This window comes from Crocodylus porosus, unplaced genomic scaffold (assembly GCF_001723895.1).
Source record: "Crocodylus porosus isolate Cpor-Errol unplaced genomic scaffold, CroPor_comp1, whole genome shotgun sequence".
Lineage (NCBI taxonomy): Eukaryota > Metazoa > Chordata > Crocodylia > Crocodylidae > Crocodylus > Crocodylus porosus.
In genome coordinates, this window is record NW_017728943.1 from 31,228,965 (window position 1) to 31,250,405 (window position 21,441).

The 21,441-nt window shown below is 40.6% G+C and overlaps 1 protein-coding gene across 3 annotated transcripts; it reads left to right on the forward strand.

Moving 5' to 3' along the window:
* The first annotated feature begins 3,472 nt into the window (after nt 1–3,472).
* BTBD3 (BTB domain containing 3) lies at nt 3,473–21,016 on the forward strand. Of its 3 annotated transcripts, none has more exons than XM_019549117.1 (5): nt 3,473–3,606; nt 9,980–10,283; nt 10,838–10,928; nt 11,328–11,446; nt 17,188–21,016. In XM_019549117.1, the coding sequence occupies exons 2-5, from the start codon at nt 10,141–10,143 to the stop codon at nt 18,218–18,220; spliced, it is 1,386 nt and encodes a 461-aa protein (XP_019404662.1). In that variant the 5' UTR covers nt 3,473–3,606; nt 9,980–10,140; the 3' UTR covers nt 18,221–21,016. The 3 variants fall into 3 exon arrangements, with proteins under 3 accessions (XP_019404662.1, XP_019404661.1, XP_019404663.1); XM_019549118.1 differs by lacking the exon at nt 3,473–3,606 and adding an exon at nt 9,598–9,714; XM_019549116.1 differs by lacking the exon at nt 3,473–3,606 and having other exon boundaries at nt 9,105–10,283.
* The last annotated feature ends 425 nt before the right edge of the window (nt 21,017–21,441 follow it).

The following is a 21,441-nucleotide window of genomic DNA, read 5'->3' on the forward strand; positions in this document are numbered from 1 at the left end:
GGGGCCCTGGCAGAACTCCGTGTCGACACCATCGCAGGAGTTGCTGCCCTTACTAGCAGAGCAGGGGTCAGCCTCTGGGCCCCGCCTGCTCACCCGCTGAAGAATAATAAGCCCAGTTCCCTCAGCTTCTCCTCAGAAGTCATGTGCCCCGTCCCCCTAACTGTTTTTGTTGTCCTCCACTGGACTGTTTCCAAGTACTTCATATCCTTTTATAGTGGGGGGGCCCCAAAACTGGACGCAGTACTCCAGATGTGGCCTTACCAATGCAAAATAGAGGGGAATAATTACTTCTCTTAATTTGCTGGCAATGCTTCTACGAATGCAGCCCAGTACGCTGTTGGTTTTCTTGCCAACAAAGGCACACTGTTAACTCATATCCAGCTTATTGTCCATCATAACCCTCAGGTACTTTTCTGCAGAGCTACTGCTTAGCCAGGCTGCAGTGGTGCATGGGATTCTTCCATCCTAATTGCAGGACTTTGCACTTGTCCTTATTGAACCTCGTGAGATTTCTTTTTGGCCCAATCTTCCAATATGTCCAGGTCACTCTGAATCCTAGCCCTACCCTCCAGTGTATCTACTACACCCCACAGTTTGGTGTCATCCACGAACTTGCTTAGGGCGCGCTCCATCCCATCTTCCTGATTGTTAATGAAGACATTGAATGAAAGCTGCCCTGGGACCAACCGCTGGGACACTCCACTTGATACTAGCTGCCAACTAGACTTTGAGCCATTGAGACCTGTTGAGCCCAAAAGTCCAGCCAGCTTTCTATCCATCTTGCAGTCCATTCATCCAACATGTACTTAGCTTGCTTAGAAGAATGCTGTGGGAGACCGCATCAAAAGCCTTGCCAAAGTAAAGGTGTATCATGTCCACTGTTTTCCCTGCATCGACAGTGCCAGTTATATCATCGTAGAAGGGAATCAGGTTGGTCAGGCCTGGCTTGCCCTTGGTGAATCCATACTGACTGTTTCTGAACTCTTTCTTCTCCTCCAAGTGCTTAAAAACGCTATCCCATTCCACTTGTACATACAGCACTCTATCTTATTACCAGTTATTACTATATACTTGCACCACAATTAAAATCAGTAACTGAAATCTAGCCAGAAGGACTAAATGTGTCATATAGAAATAAATTCTATTCCCTTGTCTTAAGTATTATGTTCCATTTTGGTCGAGCTGTCCTTAAAAAGTAAATTGCAGTAAAGATCCAGAAAAGGGCAGTGAAAATTGTTGAAGACTTAGAAAGACTTCTGTATAAGAACTTATTAAAAAGATTAAACTTGGTTTTAGTAAGAAGACCAGTAAGAGGTGATATGCAGAAGTGTGGCGTATACTTTCTCTAATAATACAGAGGAAGAGGACAAACAATGAAAATAAAAGGCAGCCAAGTTATTTGATTATTGCACAGATTTTTTTCAGTTAAACTCACTGCTGAAAGTATTATTGAGAGAGAGAACATAGGATTCAAGGAAGTTTGGACACTTGTAGAAAGGTATCATTTGCAATTAGAGAAGCAGAAATACATTTTAAAGTTATATCAAGTAGTGTATCTTAAGGACATAAGACAACTACTAACAAGAGTTGGGAGGAAATTTTCTCAGTGGATTTGTCAATGTATAAATATCTTCTATGGCTGTTTTCTTCAAATCATTTGGTATTGGCCATTCTGAGACCATATACTGTCTTTAGACTGGCCATTGGGTTGTCAACTTGTTCTGTTTTGTTCTTCACCAAGTTTCTTGGCTATTCTAAAAAAGGAGAACTGGCTCCCTGTTCTAACCCTAATATTTGGCTTCTGCTAAGTGTCTTAACTAATCTACCATCCCATTAGCGCCTCTTTTTTTTTTTTCAGAAGGTCTTCATCCAGCTTTGTGAACAGAACTTCAAAGCCAGCTTTTGTGAGCAGTACTAGAGCAAAACTGATGGATTTTGCTTAGTCTTTTTCAGTGTTCCCATTCAGAACTTTTGAAGCAGCCATAAAATTGGAAGATACTGTCAAATTGTTACCTGAGGAAATCAAAATTAGTGATATTTAACCCCTTTTTTTCTTGACCTCTTTTTTTCAGGTTCAGAAAAAGTAGTAGTTAACCTTTCCAACATTATTTTTGGGATCGTAAGTGGGAGGGAAGATAATTGAGTAGATGTCTGCAAAAACCTGATCTGTAAATGGACTCGGTTATCTGGTTCCCGGAGTAAAATTTGCAACTCCTGTTAGGCACCTTGATCTCCTATCCAGTGTATGGGAAAAGCCTAAAGCTTCACAGTTGCCAGCATTATGAATGAGATGGGGAGGGACTGTGTAACTTAGATAATAAGGAGCATTGAAGTCTCTAGTGTCTAAGCACTTAACTCGGGGCTTCAGGGAGGTTCCTTTGTAAGAGGAGTATTCACTGGACACAATCCATTCTTGGATTTAGGCACCCAAGTTCTTCTTTTTACTCTTTTAAACTGTGACAGGGGGAGATGACACTTACAGGAAGTGGGAGCCTCAGATTCAGCGCCCTCCTCAGCCTGGGTTGTGGAGGATCAAACTCACATTTCTCACCTCCTAAGAATACCCAAGCCACCAGAACATCATCACTTCTGGGATGGGGAGCACCACCCACCTCTTCTCTTTGCCACTGTGCAGCCAGGAATACTGGCTTTACAAGTGAGGAGCAAGTGGGTGTTTGACTGAAGAAACTCAATGAGGACAGAGGAGTTGTGTTCCACTCTCTCCTCTCATGAATCCTTACATTTTATCCAATAATTGTTTAATACAAAATACATTATACTCTATTTGAATGCAGGGGACTAGGGAAGGGGAAAGTTATCCAAACATAATATAAACAGTCAGTTCTCCTTAAGGACACAGGGCTGTCACTGCTGTGGTATTATCAGCCCTGAAACTTGATTAGTGCTGCTCCTTTTCAAGGCATCTAATAGTCTCTGTTGTGGCTGCTACTAAAACCTGGAAAAGGAGGGGAGAGAGCAGCTGTAAAAATGCTTGGCTTGTGTCACTGTCAAAATTCTAATAGCACTGCTTTTGACATCTGCTTCCCCTTGACTGTTTCTAGGGTAGTGTAAACTGAGTAGGGTTAGTTACAAGTAGACAGTTAACTACATCTAGTAATTGTTATTAGTCAGCCAGTGTACAATTAAGTTACAAGACAGTAGATGGTGAGACTGAAAGATGCTCTGCCATTAGTGGTTATATGCACTTAATCTACATGCAGGTAACTGGACTTTGTCACAGTGCAGACAGTAGGCAACAGGATGGAACCGCCGTTCTGTTATACTGTTAAATGAATGGTGCGCGTGTATTTATCAGGTACATGTGCAATTGGGAGTACACTAGACATTCATTTTTTGAGCAAAAGTGACCATAGATGGATGCAGTGCTTTGTGTTGAACAAAACGCTGTCATTATGTGGTAGGGGTACTCGAGGCATATCTACCAGATTCATCCTCTCATGATTTAGGTGCTCCTGCTTTCTCATGCATAGACAGGATAGGCACTGACTCCAGCAAGATGGAGACAACTCTGAGTATGCATGGAAGGAGAAATCTAAGCATAAAGGCACCTTTACTGAAGAAAATTTAGCTGTAGTGGCCTTGAAGGTACCTAAAATATTAGGCATGGGGTGTTTTTTTGGATTGCACTCTTGGACAAAAGCGCCAAAAATCTGTCTCAGTACTCTTAAGTCTTACTGTTGATCTGTTTGTGTGATTTGTTGCAATTTATTCGCCAAAATCCTTTGCTTTTAAAGGTGTAGGAAATTTAACCCTTAATTCCAAATCATTCTGAATTTGAGGAGCCAGCAAATTTTATATCTTTAATTGAAAGTTTCAAATTAGTAGAAATTGAATGAATAGTGTGCGTTGGACAGGGGGATACATTTTGATAAGTGTTAATCTTGAGTATTCATTACTGCAAATCAAGATGTACCTTGTGAAGTCAGTCTATGAAGGGAAATCTAAAATTTAAACAAAAATTAATTTAAAAAACTACCACACCAAATGAGAGAGAGTTGGCAATGTAGCAGATGAGAAGTATGATTTTTTTTCTAACTCACTTGGAATAACCTTCCAGTAAATAAGATCTGGTAACGTTGGACAATTAGGAATTCTGATGAGATCTTAGTTTTTGTGGGCGTGTTTATTCCATGGTATTGATATATAATTAGGGAAGAAAACAAAACATAGCATACTAAGAGAGGGTTATAGAAATCTTGGTTATGTTTCCTGCCATACCATGAAAAGACTTAGGCATTATTGGAATATACCTTCATTGATCCCTGAAATAAATAATTTGTGAATGAGTTGCCAGTGTATTTATACTGGCATCAACAGAGTTTATGTTGTGTTAACATTTACACTCTAGTATGCTCCTTATGGCCTCCTTCATAACGGGTTTAAAAGGTAATTAGAAACAGCATTCCACATGCATTGTTTAAGTTTGGATTTAAAACCACAATAGACTGTAGGGCTAAGTACAGATGGTCAAAAAGCCCAAGGCTGAACCAATTCAGTCTTCATAGGTTAGTCTAGGATGCAGGGTTTAAATTTAGAAACAACTGGATACACATCTACCTTTGATTCAGGAAGTGCAGCCACATTCAGCCAGAAGCCAGGGGGCGTTAGAGTATGGCTCTCTGGCATGTAGCCAGCATGGGCTGTGTGTTCATTGCTTCTACTTGTTGCCTCCGAGGTCTCTGGGATTTGCAGTTCAAAATCACAACAGCAGGACTCTGCAGGGTTACTTATCACTTCTTCCTGCTTCCAGGTGTCACTGGGATTTGTAGTCCACAGTCACTGCGAGCAGTAACTTTCAGTAAGCTTAGCAGGGGAGCTCTATACTCAGGGGCAATGGGATTTAACTCCCATCCCTGGCCCTAGACCCCAGCCAGGGTTTGCCGGGGGGAGGGCAGGGAGCAGTCCCTGCCTCTCTCCTGCCCCCCAACCCTTCTCTGCTGGATCAGACAGCACAGCTCAACACAGGGCTGAAAAACATGCTGAGATGCTGGGGGAGTCTTGTTTTAACTTGAATCAGGAAGGGGTCTGGAACAGAAGTTTCATAAATTGGTTTGACCCAAATAAGTCTGATACTGCATTCAACCAGGTTTATCTTAAACCAGTTGCAGTGACTTTTGAAACTGGTTGATGTGCACTGAACGTGTGTTCTGTTACAGGTTTAAACCAATTTCTGATCACTTAAACCAGTTTGTGTGTAACTTCTGTTGTTTGTCCCAGAGTTTCTTTAACTTTTGGCCAGATGCTGGGTCCCATACATCCCATAACTTGTCTTTAACTGTCTACATGAGAATGAAGCAGATATCCTAGCCCTGGAGTGCCATATTTGCTCACATACCACCCTTCCCCAGATAAGAACCTGTTTTCAAAAGGCAGAGTGAAGAAGAAAACACTTTTTTTTTTTTTTCCCAGCAGCATAAACACAGGCAGCTGCAGTAGAAGGGAGCAACAACAACTGACTGCTCCATTAACCCCTTAGCTACTGGCTGCCTGTGGACAGTTTTTTCGTGCAACAGCAGCTCCTGCAGCAGCAGGGTCTGGCCCAATAGCAGCTTGAGGTTGTCTCTGATTCAGTATGTACAGGGTTACTTTCCCTTTCCTCCACCCTGCCTTGTTTCCCTAGGAGGTTAATGGAGCAGCCCTCAGATGGTTGCTCCCTCCTGCTGTGGCAACCTGCGTTTATGCTCCTGGCAAGCAAGGAAATACAGCAAAGTGGAGCCCCAGGGCACCCTCAAGCTGCTGCTGGGGCAGAAGCTTCTGCTGAGTCAGTAGCAACTTCTGCAGCAGGAGCCTCTGGAGGAAAGGGAAACTAACCCTGCTTCACAGGGGCAGTGAGTATGCAGGGCATCTGGAATCCACAGCTAGCAGTTAGGGAGTCCTGCAGTAGTTTAATGGGGGGGGGAATGGGGGGAGGGGAAAAAGGCCTTGGATGCCAGTTTGAAGGGATCCCAGAATGGCAGCCCCTAAGGAGCCAGCACAGTTGCAGCTAGGAAGAGTGGGCAAAGCCAGCTCCAGCCACAGCCCATCATTACCATACTTCCTCACTTATCACATGCACCCCAGTTTCCAGCAGCAGATTTGTTGAAGAACTGGTGTGTGCGTGCGTGCGTGCGTGTGTGTGTCATACAAGACCAGACAGTTGTATTCTGTTCCTTAATTCTTTGTATCTGGTGGCTTGGATTTTCAGATTGCCCAAGTTTTAGGAACTGAGTCGGGAACTTCTGACATCTTTCAAGGTAAAATGTTAATGCTTGCTCCTGTAGCAACTAATTGTTTCTGTGAAGAAATTATTTCTCCTTTGGTCTTTTGAAAATAAAGAAACTTTCAGTTCTTATAATGTGAATTGGAGAATGAAAGAAGAAATTAAACCTGTAGGGCATTAGAAAATCATCATAAATGCTTTCGGAGAAAAGACTACAAGGTAATCCATTTGCTAGGTGTTTTCATCAGGTGCAGGCTGATCTGTCATGGTCTTGACTAAATCAGTATATGGGACTTGTACTAATTATATTGAAACACTAAAGTGTATAGTCATTAACAATGTATGTGCACTAGAAGAGTACAGCCGTGTAGAAGAACATAGTCTAAAGCTGCCACAGGAGCAGAAATAATAGCATTATGTATAGCACTACTGATTTTTACCTTAGTAACTTGTGCACTCTCTCTGTTTCTGTTCATGGACAGAATACATATTGCTTCTATTCCCATGGCATCTTTTGAGTGAAATGATTGTAAGCCCCTAATTGAAATTTTCGAGCTTTCCCCATCCTATGGTCAACTAATCTTATTCATAGCTTCCTAATGGTTTTCTTTCCTCACACAAGGTTGACCATCATTATATGCTTTTATATGTTGCAGCAACTTCAGCAGGTTTAATGGGAGATAGTTAAAAACAAAGAAACGTCACAGGTCGATAATCCATCACAGGATGCTCGTTGGAGCCTTGTAGAATCAGTTCTGCAGAATATCTTCTCATCGCAGTGTTGATTTCCCCCCCTCCCCCGGGTGGCAGGAAATCAGTCAGAACAGTCGCATGTAGGTTCATTTTGGGTATAGTGTAGGTAGCTCTTTCTCCTATTATCCAGATGCCATGTTCTTGTCAATCAAGTTTTTTTCTGATTTTGCATAAAGTCTGAATATGCTGCAGCAGCTGCTGATGGTTTTTGTTCATTTCCTTCCCCAAGAAAGTACAGGAGAGTGTTTTTTTTCAGAAGGTCAAGTTCTGGTCAACGCCTGCAGCATTTAATATTACCCTTTCCTATACTGAGTTAACCAGAACTATGTTTCTTCAGAAATCCAGAGGCCGTTCCAGGACAGGGCCACCAAAAATCTATTGGAAATAATGGGGAGATTGTTATAGATTTTTTTTTTCACTTAGGAAACTATTTGAAAAAAGGCATGATAATCCTAATTGTAGTATTGTTCGATATTTACGTAGTGTTAAAAAATGGATTTTTTCATGCCCAGTCTTTTTAAAATCCAATTTCCACCCCACCCCCCTAGAGTACTGTTGTTTTTTTGCCTCTTCTGCCAAACTCATTTTGAAGATCAGATCATTCAGATATCTAATAGAACAGTCGCGGGGGTTGTATCTGTAAAACTTCTGAAGCGTTATTCTTGTGAAATGACTTTTTCAGGCACGCTCAGGGAGGTTATCCTCGCAGCCAGAAGGGTTGAGAAGCTTATTCTGGGTGGGGGAGGGGAAAGGGAATAATTCATTTTGCCAAAAAAATCCTGGGGATGCCCTATTCCCTTTTCTCATTTTACACGTTCCCTAGAGCTGTGTTACAGTGAGAAATTTCTGTAGAATGTATTTCTTTTTCTAAAGACTAAAATGACCTAGGCTGTCAGCTCCCCTCCTAAATTTTGATATTGCCAGCCTTCCATCTGTGGCAGACTCTAACCATATTGCTAAGGAAATATCTGCCATTTGAGGTTGTGTAACTTGTTTTTCAGTGTCTGCACAGCGCTTTTAAGATACAAAGTGCCACGTACATTCACTCGGCTAAGGTGGGAATTTAAATCCCACTACCAGCTCTCCAGGTGGATCCATTTAACTTGCTTCATTTTTAGGAAGAGTGCATAATCTTTGAAATGCCTGCAGCTAGTTCTTGCCATTAATGAACTTTGCTTCTTATGGAGCCATGGCCATGACTTCCAAGAACTGAGTTGCAGTCATTTTCCATTGACTAGTCTGGGTGAAATCTTGGCTCCACTTAAATTGATAGCAGGACTCCCACTGACTTCATTGGGTTCAGGCTTATACCCCCTCTTTTAGCCTCCTTTTCACGGTGTACTTTTGACAGAAAAATTGTTTTGACCTGAATGTTATAAGATTTATTCTGAAAGCAAAGAGGAGTTGTTTTTTTGTGAAATTTAAAGAAAATTATGAAATTGCCTTTGAGTGGTGAGTAACAAGAAAAAATGATACTGAGAAATGTTGACTTAATAACTGATATTTTTGGATCCATGTATTTTAAAAAAAAAAAAAAAAATAGTTAAGCCTGCCAAGTTTTTAGAGGCACAGCTAAACACCAAAGCAGCTCTACTCTATAGTTAAATTCTTCAGTGAGATTATGACTCTGAAGTACATCTCTTTCATATTAAAATTGGTTGGCTTAACTATCTCATACCCTGTTATTTCAGAATGTGTTTATTAATGAAATCTGCATTTATTCATATCTCAAACTGTGATTTTTAACTGAGACTCCTTAAGTGATGCAGACTTTTTCATCTAAAGCTTTGAAACATTGATTAAATGCATGCAGTCTGATTTACTTGAATCTGATTTGCATATCTAGAAGTTTTCTTTTAAGGCAGTGCAATGGTGTCTGGTGTAAAGTGCCCTAATTAGCACAGCTTAGTGTTTTGGGACCCTGTTAAAGATGGTTATATTAACTGGAAGCATAAGTAGTTAAAAAGGAAATCTGTGACCTCATCTCTCTTCATGTTACACCAGAGTATAAACTGCACTGAGAGAGACTGTTTATCTGCATCATTCTTTTTTATGTTGGCAGCTAATTTGCTTGAAATTGAGTTCTTGATTTTCATAACATTCGGTGTTTAATAACTAATTTTATAGCAGTGGTTGTGAGAATGCTACAGAAGCATGCAGTAGTTTTCTTTGTTATATCTATTCCTTGGGAAAATGTCTCTAATTGAAAATGTTATATTAAAGATCTATTAATCCTTCTTATGTAACAGTACTGTTTTCATTCCCCTGTGGAAATTGGAATAGCATGAAAGATGACCAGTGAGAGAGAAGATCCATAGCGTGCACACGTTGCTGGCTTCTCAAGCACTTGCATAACTGAGTGCAATTTCCCTTATTACTTAACGCTGCATGTTAAATGAAGAGTGCAACTGCTGTCCCTTTAATGTTAGAGTGATGCACATTACAATAGGTGTCACTGTGCTGCTGGGTCCAATCGTTATCGGTGACTTCAGCTATTGGCTCAGAACGCTGGCTGTCTGACTCCATCTGCAGGGCTGTAATACCTACTCCGTTCAGATCCATTCAACACACAAGTTCAGCCAGCTGAACAGACTAGCAGTGCTACAGCACATCTTGCTAACCTGATTCAAAAAGCCAGTGCTATATAGCTAGAGGCATCCTCTCTTTGCACAGGGCAGCACTTTCAAGTGATCCAGTTTCAGGAAATTTGGAAAAGAGCTTGCAAGCAAGTAACACTGGCAGTAAGGATGGGGATGTATTTAACAAATCAAGTACTGGATCAAACTTAAAGCCTTTTTTTTGTATTCAATGCACTGAAAAGGTCACCTTGTCTTGCTGAAAAAGAAGCAAAATCTGAGCTTTGCTGCTTTTTATTTAACATCTCCTTCTTAAATTTTCTTAATGTTCTTATCTAGTTAGGCTATCTAGCTATTCAGACAAGGATACTCATGGTAGATGATAAGGGGAAGAACATGAAATGTCTTACCTTCTTCTTGATGCTTCCAGAGACAGTGAAGAACAGGTCCAAGAAAAGCTCTAAGAAGGGAAATAGCAGCAGCAGCAGCAGCAGCAGCAGCAGCAGCAGCAGCAGCAGCAGTAGTAGCAGCAGCAAGTTACCTCCAGTTTGCTATGAAATCATTACTTTGAAGACCAAAAAGAAGAAGAAGATGGCTGCTGATATTTTTCCCCGAAAGAAACCAGCCAACACTAACACAACTGCTGTCCAGCAATACCACCAGCAGAACCTCAACAACAACAACACTATTCCAGCCCCCAACTGGCAAGGACTCTATCCCACCATCAGAGAGAGGTAAGCTCAGGACAGTTTTTTTCAATGCTTATATGCAGCGGTGAATGGCTAAAATAAAATCTGTTTATAATATTTAGTTTCTCAGCTTCATACGTTTGAATAAAATATGATTCTCCTTTTCCCTAAGCAAGTAGTTGGTAATGGAAAAATGTTTAATCTCTTTTTCCAGGCAGAGCAGCCTGGTTTTTTTTTTTTTTTTTTCTTTTGAAGTAGATAAAATTGCTGTAGCAAGCTACAGTACTTTAAAACTGATAGGTATTTGCATTCCCTCTTGAGTGTTTGTTGTTTCAGTAATATATGCCCTTGATCTCCACTTTTTGAAAAGTTTTTGAAGTTTCTCTTGCCACTTTTATCCCCAGTATATTTGTGTGATAATTTCCAAAGTGGTCATAGTTGTGCGGGTCTTTTTTATTTTTATTTTTCCTCTAATTTGTGTGCTGTTCTTTTCTTACAGCTAAAATGCAACTTGAAGGTGTAACAAAATTCAGACTCATGGGCCTGGGCAGAAGTAGGATGTCAGATACCATAAATTAACACATTGCTTCTGTTTGTAGAAATGCAGTGATGTTCAACAATGACTTGATGGCAGATGTTCATTTCGTGGTTGGACCACCAGGTGCGACCCAGCGGTTGCCAGGACACAAAGTAAGCAACAGCTGTATTATCAGTTCAGATGTAGGAATAGCAAGAGAAACTCTAAGCGGTGCATTGTAATATAGCGTGGGAGACTCGGAATCAGTGATGCACCCAAGTCTGTATTTTAAATGGCTCTGTCCAGTGACATATTTCAGTTGTTACCTTCCTTTATGTTTCCAGTTCAGTACTGGGGCTTACGATAAAAGATGCTCTGTGTAAAGTTAGGAAAACTGTTTTAACTACTTCTTTTAAGGATATCATTGTGAAGATTTTTTTTAAAAGTAGTAAGTTTCAGAAATTCTTTACTGCTTTCTTACTGCTTAGTATGTCTGTAGTGCTCTCCCACATTGTTTTTGATGGCAATGCTTACAGTTTAAAGCATGAAATAAGATTTCCCTTTCTCAACAGTACGTCTTAGCTGTTGGGAGCTCTGTATTCCATGCAATGTTTTATGGAGAGCTTGCTGAGGACAAAGATGAAATCCGTATACCAGATGTTGAGCCTGCTGCTTTTCTCGCTATGCTGAAGTAAGCATCATTCGTCTCATGGAAAAGTATTTGTTTATGCTGTACGTGCATACCGGTAGTGTCACGGTTAAAGTATTGGACTTCAGTCTAAACTAAGACACAACTAGAAAGGAAATAGTTGTTCAGAAATATTACTCCTTCTGTACTTCTAGTATTTTAAAAACTTTAAACTTTTACCCCACTGTTCTCTCCCCCTCCATGCATATATTAGACTAATGTAAGCAGTTATAAATAATGCCTTTGACAAGGGATCTTTGGGCACATTGTGTACTGTAATGCCTATTGATTTGGTTTGTCACTACACACACTACACAAAGGAACAGAGTTACTAAAAAGGTTTGTCAGCTCTAACAAAAAGAGCTGTTTTACTTTGAAAGTATGGTGAAAAGTAAGAAATCACAATTGGTAGACTCCTACATTAGCATTTTTCTAACTCCTTTTATGAACTTACTGTAAAGAATTCTTGACTGTTTAAAAAATCCTTCAAGTTTACTAAACACAGCCCCTAAAATTTTTAAATCTTTTTTTTTGTATTGCTAGATTAGAAAGTTATTAAAAAGGTATGTTTAAAAGAACATATTCCCTTCACCCCCCTGTAAAAATTGTTGGAGCTTGCATAATCATTTTTTTTTCAGATTTTCTGTTTATTGGATTCCTTTGTGCCAGCCTGAATCAGAGTGTGTTACTTTTTCACTGGATAAAGGGAATGTAATGGAACATAAATAGTCTCCCTCCTGATTTAACCTGGGCTTTGCCTGTAACTCTCTGACTTTGGAATTGGAATTTTGTCATGAAAACTATCATTGGGAACGCTTTCCCCCTCCAATTTTAAAATCTGTCATTGGTTTTTTATGTGTGCTGTTGTTTTTCACTTAAATTCAGATCAATATCTGGGAGTAACCCTCTTAATATGCTACTGATTTTGTTGCATGGAAGAGTGAAATCCCTAGTTAACAACTTAATATGCTTTGTGGGTTGCCTTGACTACCTTCTGATTGCAAAACAGTCCCTTTCTCACATTTCAGTGACACAGTCATGTTCAAAGTTGTATACAGCTGCACAGTTTTCAGTTGTTTCTGTGAATATTAGAAATGTTTGGCATGCATATTGAATAGTGGTTTCTGTGAAAATCAGAACTCCTGCAGTGTTTTTAATATACGACTTAGCTATAAAATTATAGCAGGAAACCACCTGGTTAGATGCACCATGCTCCAGTACTTTGCACATTGTTATTTAAAAGGTATTTTATGTAAAGTTAGTGCTTGTGCTTTACAAAAGAGTGTGATATAGTCACTTTCCCTCTGGGAGGGGGCAAGGTACTTGCCTTCTCCCTTTCATATGTAATCACTGACACATTTCATTATGATGATACTTAGTCTGCCATTTAAAAAAGAAAGCATCTTGAAATTTGTCTGTCATTGCTAGAAAGAAAGAGGTACAACGAACAAATGTGGAAAAAGGCATGTTGATACCAACATCTATGTGATTCTCAAGTTTGCTTGCACTGAGGCGCCCCTCATAAAATGCCGGCTTCTAGTTTTCACTCGTTTTTGCCTACAGAAATATAATAGAGCAATTCCTATTGCATGGAGCAGAGAAAGACCACAACAGATCTGAATGTTTCCACTCCCCTGGCAAGCTGACAGATTGGGCCATCAAGTATTTCAGACTACTCAGTTTGTATTTAAAAATAAAAACCAAAAGAAAATACCTCTTAGTTTTCCTGGTTGTTCAGACAACCTTCCACATGTGAGCTTTGGAAGCAATCTCTTTCTCCCTGAATCTGCAGAGTGCCCCAGTGCTTCTGCTGATGCACACAGCATTCTCAAGTAGCAGCGTGAAACTGAAGATCCAAATAGCTCCCAAAGCAGCCAGGAGAGAAACACGTAGTTCAATCCTCCCTGCCCTTCTCAGTCAAAAAGGATAAAGAGATCTTTATGAGAAATTATATGGAATTTGAAAATACGTAAATTACAAATTCTTACAATATGATATAACTACAACTATAGACATCAGGTCCTGGTGTAACTAATGCTTACTTGGTGAATTTTGTAGCGAATGGTACAAGACAGACACCAGTCAACCTATTGTAGGATACAGAATCTTCAATAAAATCCTTTATTGGCTGGTAGTAATTATGCCCCCAACAAAATCGATTAGCTGTTTGCTCTAACTTCACAAATACAGACACACATTGTTCAATTCATATACTACCTGACATGCTCTGTTAGTGCCTAACACCAAAAATTAGGTTACCAATCATAAATTCAATTTAGGCTGATAGTCTCTTTGTAATCCCTATTTGTCCACATCACTATACCCTCATGTTGATACAGTTGTAACCTACTGTGCCAAAAAACTGGATTGGACTAAAATAGTGGTTGTATATAAAGGTGGAGGTGCTGTGGCAAAATAACAAATATGGAATGTTACAAATGTTGATTTGTGCTATGTCTGCTTTAAATCAATTATATTAGCTCTTAGCTTTCGTGCATATTAAACTCAATTGTATGCCATTTAAACATAAAATACATGCCACCCTATTTTGTTGTACTATCAAGCCACAGACAGGGAATGGAAAAGAGAAAAAAACTTGGAAATTGCTGAGGAGAAGTATATACGGTGGAATAAACTCAGAGAGATGCTAGAAGAAAATATGTAGACAATTGGGAATTTAAGCCTGCACTTTCTCGTACAAATAGTCTCTGCTGAAATCAAGTAAGAAAGGTTACAAGGACTGGTCCTGCGTTGGAAGTCTTTTTCACTCCCTATTTTTAGTATATCCTTTTGGTATGTATATACACAAAACCAATACTCCAAATATGATATGAAGAGTAGCATTCTTCGAGGTTCATTATTGGGGGAAAAAAACATACCTAATTTTTATCAGATGTGGTTTATCTAGAACTCCTAGTTGATTATGTTCTTTGCCCTACTGCATCTTGTGCATTACCAGTTTTTCATCATTAATTGGAAATCCACTTAAGTGGCCAGAGTCACAGTCGAATCCCAATTCCTAAAAAGAAGTCGTATTATAGAACAGGATTGCCCATATCCACATCACAGGATTGTCCTTTTTCCAAGCACCGGTCAGCAGCAACCAGGGCCAGGTTTGAATTTTGGGGTACCCAGTAAGTTTTCACTGTGGCTCAAACCCCCACCCAGAAAATCTGGGATCACTGAATTTGGCTTAGGTGTTCTGCATAAACCAAACCTCCTTCTTGTAAGCAGTATAAACACAAGGGACAGATTTATTACAGAAAACAAAGGAAAAAACCAAATGCAATTTAAAACATGACCAACTATAAAGTAGAGTCTCTAGTTTGCACCCCTTTTGGGGACACTCCACCCATGCCCAGGTAGTTCAAGACATGGGTGCTCATCCCAAGGTTAGTTCTGTAGGGGCTTGCATCCCTATACTTGCTACTCAGCAGGAAAGTCCCATTATCTGCTTCTTGGGTTTTGCTGCATCTTGGGGAGCTCCTAATGAGCTTGGGCCTTTCTGCAGTGCAAGGGGCCCCTCATTGCTCTCTGGGAAGCTGTAGAGCAGTGATCGCCACTTGCATGTGGTGTCTTTGGGGGGTAACCACCCCCAAAATTTCTACTGCCAAAACCCACAGCTCCAGCTGAGGCAAAAACTGCAAAAGAACTGGAGAAGGGGAGCCAGGCCAGGCCTCTCCTGGTTCCTGGGCCTGAACTGCAGATAGACTCAGTTACCCATCTAGGCTAAGACACAAGAACTGCCACAAGCCCAACAAGGACCAGGCTCCAAAACCTGACCCACACTTTACCAGGCTTTAATCTTGGTGGTTTGCTCCAGGGATTAATAACCCCCACTGTATTATGCCACCCAAAACCCAGGAAAACAAAGAGGGGGCAAAGAAAGGGAGAGGAGAGGAGTCCCAGACTCAGAGGCTCTCTCACTCCCTGTACTTGATTGTTCCCCTTCATGTTGGTTTCTCTGACTAGAGCCCTTCCTGGGGTTCCCCCCAGCCCTCCCAACTCCCTCTTCCTATGTACCTGAGGCGACATCATCCCATGTATCCAGTCAGGGGGCACCAGGCTTCTAGGTTTTTTTTTCCTGTTAACCAATTAATTTTTTAAAAAAGAACACTGCCCAGTTAGCAAATTAGGCTAGGGGGTCTACTTTCTCCCTGCTTACATGACAAGAAGCCAGGGTTTCTTGTTTGCAGTGAACAGAAGGATGGGTTCTAGAAAAAGGTCTAAACAAAGGAGCTCTTGCAGTGTCCTACATCCTGGCACGTTTCTTTTCAGCTTACGAAATGGACAAGATACAGCAGAACAAATACACATTAAACCTGGTCGTATTCAAACTAAAACAATATTTTACAGCAACATAAAACTGGAATGCTTTGCAGTACAATATAGTTATACGCTTTGTGTGTGTTGCATGTATTTACATTAAAAGGAAGAATACTTATAAGAAGACAGGGATGTTACTAATGCAGCATGTGCCATTTTATTATTATTTCTCTAGGCCTTGTTTGTTCTAGGAATATACGTATGTTAGGGCTAATACCCTTTCTGATCATATGGTGTTAAGCACAATTTTGCTTTCATTGGGGACAGGGACCAATAGTTGGGAAATACATTTTAAACAGACTGCCCTTTTCCATAATAAGGGCAAAATTGTTTTTAATGTTGTTTCTAACACTGTGTAGGTATCCATTGTAGCCAGAGCCTAATGTGTAAGCTGTTGAAAACAAACTACCTATTCATTATTTCCCCAACAACAGTGAATCTTACGCATTTTGTCACACAAAATTTACCTTACTCTCCCATACACAGCAATACTGCTTACCATGTTCTTGCACTTGGAAAGTGTAAGAATACACTTTGTTAGAGAAGCAGGCATTAGCATTAACAAACACTTGAAATTCTTATTTCTACTTTCTGAGATTAGTGTTTCCCAGAAGGTTTATCAGTCTATTACAAATCTTAATGGTTATGGAGTATGATGATATTCAGTACTTAATATCATCAGATGCACATCTGAGGGTCAGGAGATAAATAAATCCAGTTTGTCTTGCCACCAGAGTCTCAGTTTTAAAGTGTTTATTGCCAACAAAGTTTCTCAGTTACATATTAAAAGGGAAAAAGGTGAAGTCATAATATAGCTCACTAGAAAGGGCTGACATTGTCAGTCCTCTGAAATTCATACTTAACTGTTGTTTTAGCCGTATTAGCAACCCTTCTTCAGGAACTCTGATGTAAGTCCTTTTTGGGAGGTAGAAAAATATTTCATTAGCTAAATCTTTTGTTTAATTGGAATTCTTTACATAAGTTCGCTAGGTTTTGGACATTTAAGAGTTTGACACCTTTTTAGCTGTTGCTGATTTGACCATATGGAGAGCTTCTGTCTACATCCTTCCTGAAAGTAACTTTGATAGACCTGTGTTAGAAGAAAATGTGGCTGAAAGGGTAGTACTTTACCATTTCAGTCCATTTCTTTGTGTCATTTGTGACCCACATTTAAGGTCTCATTGATTTTTAGTATAAACTCATCAATCCCGCATGGACTTGTATTAGGGATGAATTTAACTCCTGGTTTCTTTTATCAGTATAATTTATAGTGGGTTTGGTTTTTCACAAAAGGCATTTCTTAGTTTACATACTGCACCATGCTCCTCAAAAGTCCTGTGTTTTCTGTCTTCAAGTGATACTGAAAAACTGTGTGGGTATGATCGATATCAACATCGTGTATGTGTGTTTTATTTCAGATATATATATTGTGATGAAATTGACTTGGCTGCAGATACTGTTCTGGCTACACTGTATGCGGCCAAGAAGTACATCGTCCCTCACCTTGCCCGCGCATGCGTCAACTTCCTGGAGACGAGTCTCAGTGCAAAAAATGCCTGTGTGCTTCTCTCCCAGAGTTGCTTATTTGAGGAACCTGACTTGACCCAACGCTGCTGGGAAGTGATTGATGCCCAGGCAGAGCTGGCTTTGAAATCTGAGGGGTTCTGTGACATTGATTTCCAGACGCTGGAAAGCATCCTCCGCCGGGAAACTCTGAATGCCAAAGAAATTGTGGTTTTTGAAGCAGCCCTCAATTGGGCCGAAGTCGAGTGTCAGCGACAAGAGTTAACTGCTACCATAGAAAACAAACGCAAGGTCCTAGGGAAGGCACTCTACCTGATCCGCATCCCTACCATGGCACTTGATGACTTTGCAAATGGTGCTGCTCAGTCAGGAATCCTGACTCTCAACGAAACCAATGATATCTTCCTTTGGTATACGGCAGCCAAAAAGCCAGAGTTACAGTTTGTGAGCAAACCCAGGAAGGGCCTCGTTCCACAGCGGTGCCATCGCTTCCAGTCTTGTGCTTACCGCAGCAACCAGTGGCGTTACCGGGGCCGGTGTGACAGCATCCAGTTTGCTGTCGACAAGAGGGTTTTTATTGCAGGCTTTGGACTGTATGGCTCCAGCTGCGGATCAGCAGAATACAGTGCAAAGATCGAACTCAAACGGCAGGGGGTTATCCTAGGACAGAACTTAAGCAAGTATTTTTCGGACGGCTCAAGTAACACTTTTCCTGTATGGTTTGAGTATCCCGTGCAGATTGAGCCCGACACTTTTTACACAGCAAGTGTCATTCTGGATGGTAATGAACTTAGTTATTTTGGACAAGAAGGAATGACAGAAGTTCAGTGCGGGAAAGTAACTGTGCAGTTCCAGTGCTCTTCGGACAGTACCAATGGCACCGGTGTGCAGGGGGGACAGATTCCAGAACTCATATTCTATGCCTGAGCAAAAGTGTCTTGGGACGGAGTTTGATGGGAAGTACATGTCTGGTTCAGACCCATTGATGCTTGTAGCTTGTTATCTGCAGATATGTGACCAGTACAGGTAAAATGTCACTAAATGCTATGGACAGTTACTGCTAGCTGTACTTGTGGCTTGGATGATGAGGTTTAAATATAATACTTAAGTGTAAGTGGAAGCTGTTAAGAGCCTGTGTATGAGAGTCATGGGTGTAGGCACGCCCAATTTCCAGCCTTGTTTGTTGGTGCATCCATGCTTGCAATAGACCAGGAGGTGAATGTTCTCCATCATGTCTCTTAGGGACCATGCCCCAGCATGCTAAGTAATGTCTTCTTGGTCCGTTTTCTCCTCCTGTCACCATTTTTTCCCCATTTTTGTGTTTCAGTTCTCAGTTGTTCATTTGTTTTTGCTCTTGTAGATTCTCACTCTCCAGAAGGCTTAGACAGAAGAGGGCTCCACTGGGCTGCTCATGTTCTTGTCGCTGAGCCAAGAGCTGCCAGAGAAGCAAAGATAAAGCAGTGTAGCTATGCAGATGCGAGATCCTTTGCTGGCAACTAGGGGTAGCTGCAGGAGAAAAGGAGAAGGGTGGGTGACTGGTGTATCCAGGGTGTAAGGCCACCTGAGCGATGGAGACGAAACTGGACTCCCAACTCGTTTTTTTTTTTTTTCCTACCGGCATGCCTTGTTGCTCATCTGCTTAAGTCAGGAAAATACTTATGTACAAACCACCTGTATAGGCCAGGGGTTGGATACCTTATGACCTGTGGGCAGGATCTGGCCCACAGAGTGGGGGCATTGCCCGTGGCGCTCCTGGGCACTTTGCCCATGATATCATGGCTGGGTGACGAGGGAAGCAGCCATGTGGAGAAGTAACAGCAGCAGCATCTAGGTGCTAGTTGCAACCCACTTTCAGCCTGAACTGGGTCTTTCCAGCCTGCTGCCAGAATACTTTGCTGACCCCTGGCATACGTTGTTTTAAGTATAGCTCATTTCACTATAGTCACCGAGTTGTTTTTTAAATCACTCTTATGTGAATAATTGCAAAATAACTGGGTGATGACATCTAGCATACAGTGAGGTTAGATTAACTTAATTGTTTCAAAATGTCCCAGAGTTATTTTGAGCCGGGATTTCCCCCCTACACTATGAAAGGCAGCTTTGGGTAATTATTGTATAGAAATGAAAGAATGTAATAGCCCCAAGTTCAATTTTCCTTTTCTCTGACATGAACTTTACTATTGTCACACACAGTAACTCAGCTAATGGTTAGGTTGTAACAAAATTCCCAAGAGCAGACCAGATCTAATGGAGAGAACCAAAAGTTTTATAACAAAAGAGAAGCTTGTGGCTTTCCTCTTACCTTTTTTTATGTGTAATCTCTTGCAGTTAGCGTTTGTTTTAAATGTAGAATGGAGGATTCTGTGGTGCAGAAGGGGGTTTTTTGTAGAAAGAAAACCTGATTGGCTTTTCAGACCTTCTCTGTTTTTTGCAGAAAAAGGCTCACTGTTGTTTAAGAGGGAAGAAAGTTTGTATACCTAAAAGATTCAGGTACTCTTTTAAACTTGATGAAATAAAATGCACACAATGGAAAAGAAAATCCCTTGTCTCTAGATTCTGAAAGATGTTTGTAAGGAGGACACTAGCAAGGCAATTCATCCCACCTTTATTATACCTTTGAAATGTGGTGTATTTGTTTTCCATGTTTTAAGCTAAATAACAGGACAAAGGCAAGGGCCCTGCTGTATTATTTTAACACAATAATGGATCATAACACAACATTTAATCATCAGTTTTATTATAGCAGTGCTTTTCCCATATGCTTTCTTATCACTTACCATTATCAAACCAAGTTTTCTCTGACTGCTGGAATCCTGGCCTCTGGCCATCTTAAAGTGCCAATATGTCTCAGTAAAGTCCAAAACATGTTCTAAAGTAATGAAAACTGGATTGAAGTAGCCTTCAAAAACTCCAGGGCTAACACCGGGCTCTTCTGTTATCCATAGATGATGAAAAGAGAAGCAAAGGGAAAATTACTCTGCAAGAACCATTCTCTTCACTCACCTTAACTAACATTATATACATATATGTGATCACAATAATGTTCTTTCTGAAATGTAAATACCCTCAGAAGATATGGAAAACCAGACTGTTTGTGACATCTGAGCAGAGAGGTTATGTTATGTTATGTTAGCCTGGAGCCAGGCAGAAGGTAGGGCAGGTTGGCACATTGGGGCGCCTATACATGGATACTAAGGCTGCTCCAATGTACTGTAATTACAACAGATTAATTGAGTCTGCTGGAGCGTGGTAATTACTGCACTCCAGGAGACTGCAGCATCGTGTATATCAGCATACCCAAGCTAAAAAATGGTGGTAGAAGTATTTTAACTAAAGCTTGTTTGACAAGCTTTAGTTAAAGTGCCCCCATCACTATTTGTCAGCACGGGGTTGCTGATTGTGTGACGCTTCGGGTGCTTTAATTATGGAGCATCTCCCAAAGCGCCCCACACTGCCTCCCAAAGCACACATTTAAACACTGTTAGAGACTCAAGTGATTTGGAGAGGCATGAGCTGTCCCATTGTACTAGTTGGCTCTAGGATTCTGCTCAGCTGTCTGGTCCTAGCATTACCTGTCATCTATAAAAGTTCTTTCTTCCCTGAACCAGTTAATTCATAATGTGCCACCCTGCCCTGCCTTCTGCTTCAGCAGAATATCTGAGCAGAATGCTTCCCCTGAAAACAATTGCAAAGAGATTTTTAAACACCTCCAGTTTAAAAAAATATATATTTAGATCAGCAATCAAAAATAAACCCATGACTTGATATTATGGATTGGGGGAACAGTTACTGAAGAAACAACAAAAGAGATTAAGATTTTGTTATGGGATAATGGCCCTCTGTTTAGGTGATGTCTGAACAGAATTTGAATGTAGTTAAAATAAACTTTAAAACAAAAAGGAAGAAGCTGATAAGCTGTCCAAGTTTCCTTACAGCAAATGATTGACATAGAGGTCATGGCTCTGTCTGAATGATGATTACATGGTAGACTGACAGTTGCTTACTGTAATATTAAATAGCTGTATTTGTGTGCCTATCCCAGCGTACTGTACTGGCACAGAGAGGCTGGTCTCTGACTGATTCCTATTTTACTTATTTTTATTTTATTTTTATTTTTACTTGTATGCAAGTAAAGGTTAGCCTTTGAC

Bases quoted from the DNA above. Each gene is read 5' to 3' on its own strand.
- BTBD3 (XM_019549116.1), top strand. From the start codon at position 9,922: ATGGTAGATGATAAGGGGAAGAACATGAAATGTCTTACCTTCTTCTTG. The intron at 10,284-10,837 runs GTAAGCTCAGGA...TTCTGTTTGTAG, and splicing joins TATCCCACCATCAGAGAGAG to AAATGCAGTGATGTTCAACA. The intron at 10,929-11,327 runs GTAAGCAACAGC...CTTTCTCAACAG, and splicing joins AGCGGTTGCCAGGACACAAA to TACGTCTTAGCTGTTGGGAG.